Source organism: Chrysochloris asiatica, unplaced genomic scaffold, assembly GCF_000296735.1.
Source record: "Chrysochloris asiatica unplaced genomic scaffold, ChrAsi1.0 scaffold00330, whole genome shotgun sequence".
Taxonomy (NCBI): domain Eukaryota; kingdom Metazoa; phylum Chordata; class Mammalia; order Afrosoricida; family Chrysochloridae; genus Chrysochloris; species Chrysochloris asiatica.
In genome coordinates this window covers 2,722,179-2,724,244 of record NW_006408848.1, presented here as the reverse complement: position 1 = coordinate 2,724,244, position 2,066 = coordinate 2,722,179, and the positions used below count along the sequence as shown (strand labels likewise).

Here is a 2,066-nt window from a genome sequence, read left to right as displayed (position 1 = left end):
TTTTTTTTTTTTTAATTTCCTGCACAATGATTCAGGTGGCTTTTCCTGTTTCTGTCTTCCTCCTGGATTTGGGTCCTGTAATTACTATCACAGAGAGCTGGAAGGATGCCTGCTCTCACAGCACAGGCTCCTTTGCTTGGCCTCCTCCCTTCCATTGCCCCCACCCCTCTCTGGCGCCGCCTCCTCCGCGCTCCGCGTAGCCAGCAGCTAGACAGCTGCGTTCAATCTGAAACCACTTACAACTCCAGACGATTCAAAGGGGGAAACTTCGGCGTGAAGTGCAGCTCGCTGTCTCCAGCTTTCTTTCCTTCCCTGGAACCGGAGGCGCGGATCTTCGTCACTCGGCTGCCATAGTTTCTTCTGCATCTCGCCTAAAGCTTTTCCAGAGTGCGGGGATCTGCTCAGGGGTGCACTTCAGCCTCGTAATGGGGCAAAGCGAGGCACCATAGGACTGGAGAGACAGCGCGAGGGTGGCATTGCCCCGGGACGGCGGTCACAGGGCGCAGGCGGGTTTCCGCGCTGGCTCTGCGGTTGTAGTGGCTGCGTGCGCGCCACACCACCTAGCTTCTTGCAGCAATGGCTCGTCCATGAATCGCGAGGTGAGTCTGGCTCATTTTTGGAGTGTTTGCATCCTTCATTTGGCCTCCACAACTGTCCTGGGTGAAAATGGCTGTCTAGACGAAAATGTACGAGAAGGCACCAAGCAGTGGATATTGAGTCTGTTAAAGCCCAACTCCAAAGCGCCAAGACCTGGAGGAGGAAGAGCAAAGCTCTGAAAAGTGCAATCATGAATTCTGGAGTTGCCATGAAATACGGAAACGACTCCTCGGCAGAGCTGAGTGAGGTAAGAAACAGCTGAGGTCGGGAGCTCGGGTTTCTCGGGCATTTTGCTTTCCCACCAACCCCCTCTATCCCGCTCTCCACCCCCATTGGGCTCCGGGTCTGGAGGCAGCGCAATTAAAGATTAATAGATTTTCTGGCTCTTGTTTTAACTTGTAGTGCTACTCAGGAAATGACCTGAACTGTCGAACTGACTTTATAGTCTAAAATGAGTGATTAAAAAAAAAAAAAAAAAAGCTCTCACCAGGCTGCCAAAGCGTTTTTAGCCTTCGCAATCTGGATTCCCTGTGCTTTCCCCATCTTCTTCCTCCAGTTTTCCGTGATGGGTAGAATGCCCAGGGATCTTTGCTGAGTTTAAGTAAGAAATTTGATGGCTGGGGGTGATAGTCGGGGACATTGGATTATTACGTTTGCTACTTTGTTCCCACCGTGTGGTGCGTTTGGTTAAGTTCTGGCAAAGTGGTCTGTCCTCCCGCGGAGATGAATGACCCGCGCTGGGGACGGATGTGGAGAGGAAGCACATCAAAGCCGCTTAGAACTTTATTTCCTTTCCGGGACTGAACTTCCTTGCCTTGAAGGCAAGCGTATTTGCAATTCCTGGGCTCTCACAGTAAGAGAGCAGCTTTGAAATGAAAGCTGCATCAAATAGTATGCAGATATGTGAGCGGTAAGATGCTTTAAGCCACCTATTTTGGATGAAGCTAGGAATGCCTCGGGCACATCTCCCAAGGCTTTAAGTACCCGGACAGCGGTGATGGAGAACCTACAGAATTGGATGATATGAAGAAATAGGGGAAATGCCTACAGTAGGAGGCTTGATGACTGTGATTTTTCCTCTTTGCACTGTTTATGGGGCCCAAAGTAGAATTGTCTATACTTTTTGAGTACGGCTGCGGAGAGAAAGGAGAGAGAAAAGGAGACCAGTGTAAAAACTGCCTGAAGGCAGATAGCGGTGATGTCAGATTACTGACAGCATAAGGAAAATGAAAGGATGCAGCCCTTACTCGCGGGGAGAGGGCTGGTGTTTGGGGAATGGAGGAGAGAAATCCAATAAGGTCTGCAGCTGGTGTCCGACAGTGAATACTGTTGGCTTTGCGCCATGCAGAAAATTTACACTGCTCCAGAACACAGAGAGGGAGTTTGACAGTGAATTTACACCCTTGGTAGTGACTTTAGGCTGATCAGGGAAAATGACCGCCCTCACTTCCGTAAAATCTTAATGTATA

At 49.9% G+C, this 2,066-nt stretch overlaps 1 protein-coding gene across 1 annotated transcript in view; it reads left to right on the top strand.

Moving 5' to 3' along the window:
• Nucleotides 1-262: 262 nt before the first annotated feature.
• MCC (mutated in colorectal cancers) overlaps nucleotides 263-2,066 on the top strand; it is a 402,058-nt gene continuing 400,254 nt past the window's right edge. The window contains exon 1 of the mRNA XM_006875517.1: nucleotides 263-844. Within this exon, the coding sequence (XP_006875579.1) occupies nucleotides 788-844 (57 nt within the window). The 5' untranslated portion in view covers nucleotides 263-787. The remainder of the gene's footprint in view (nucleotides 845-2,066) is intronic.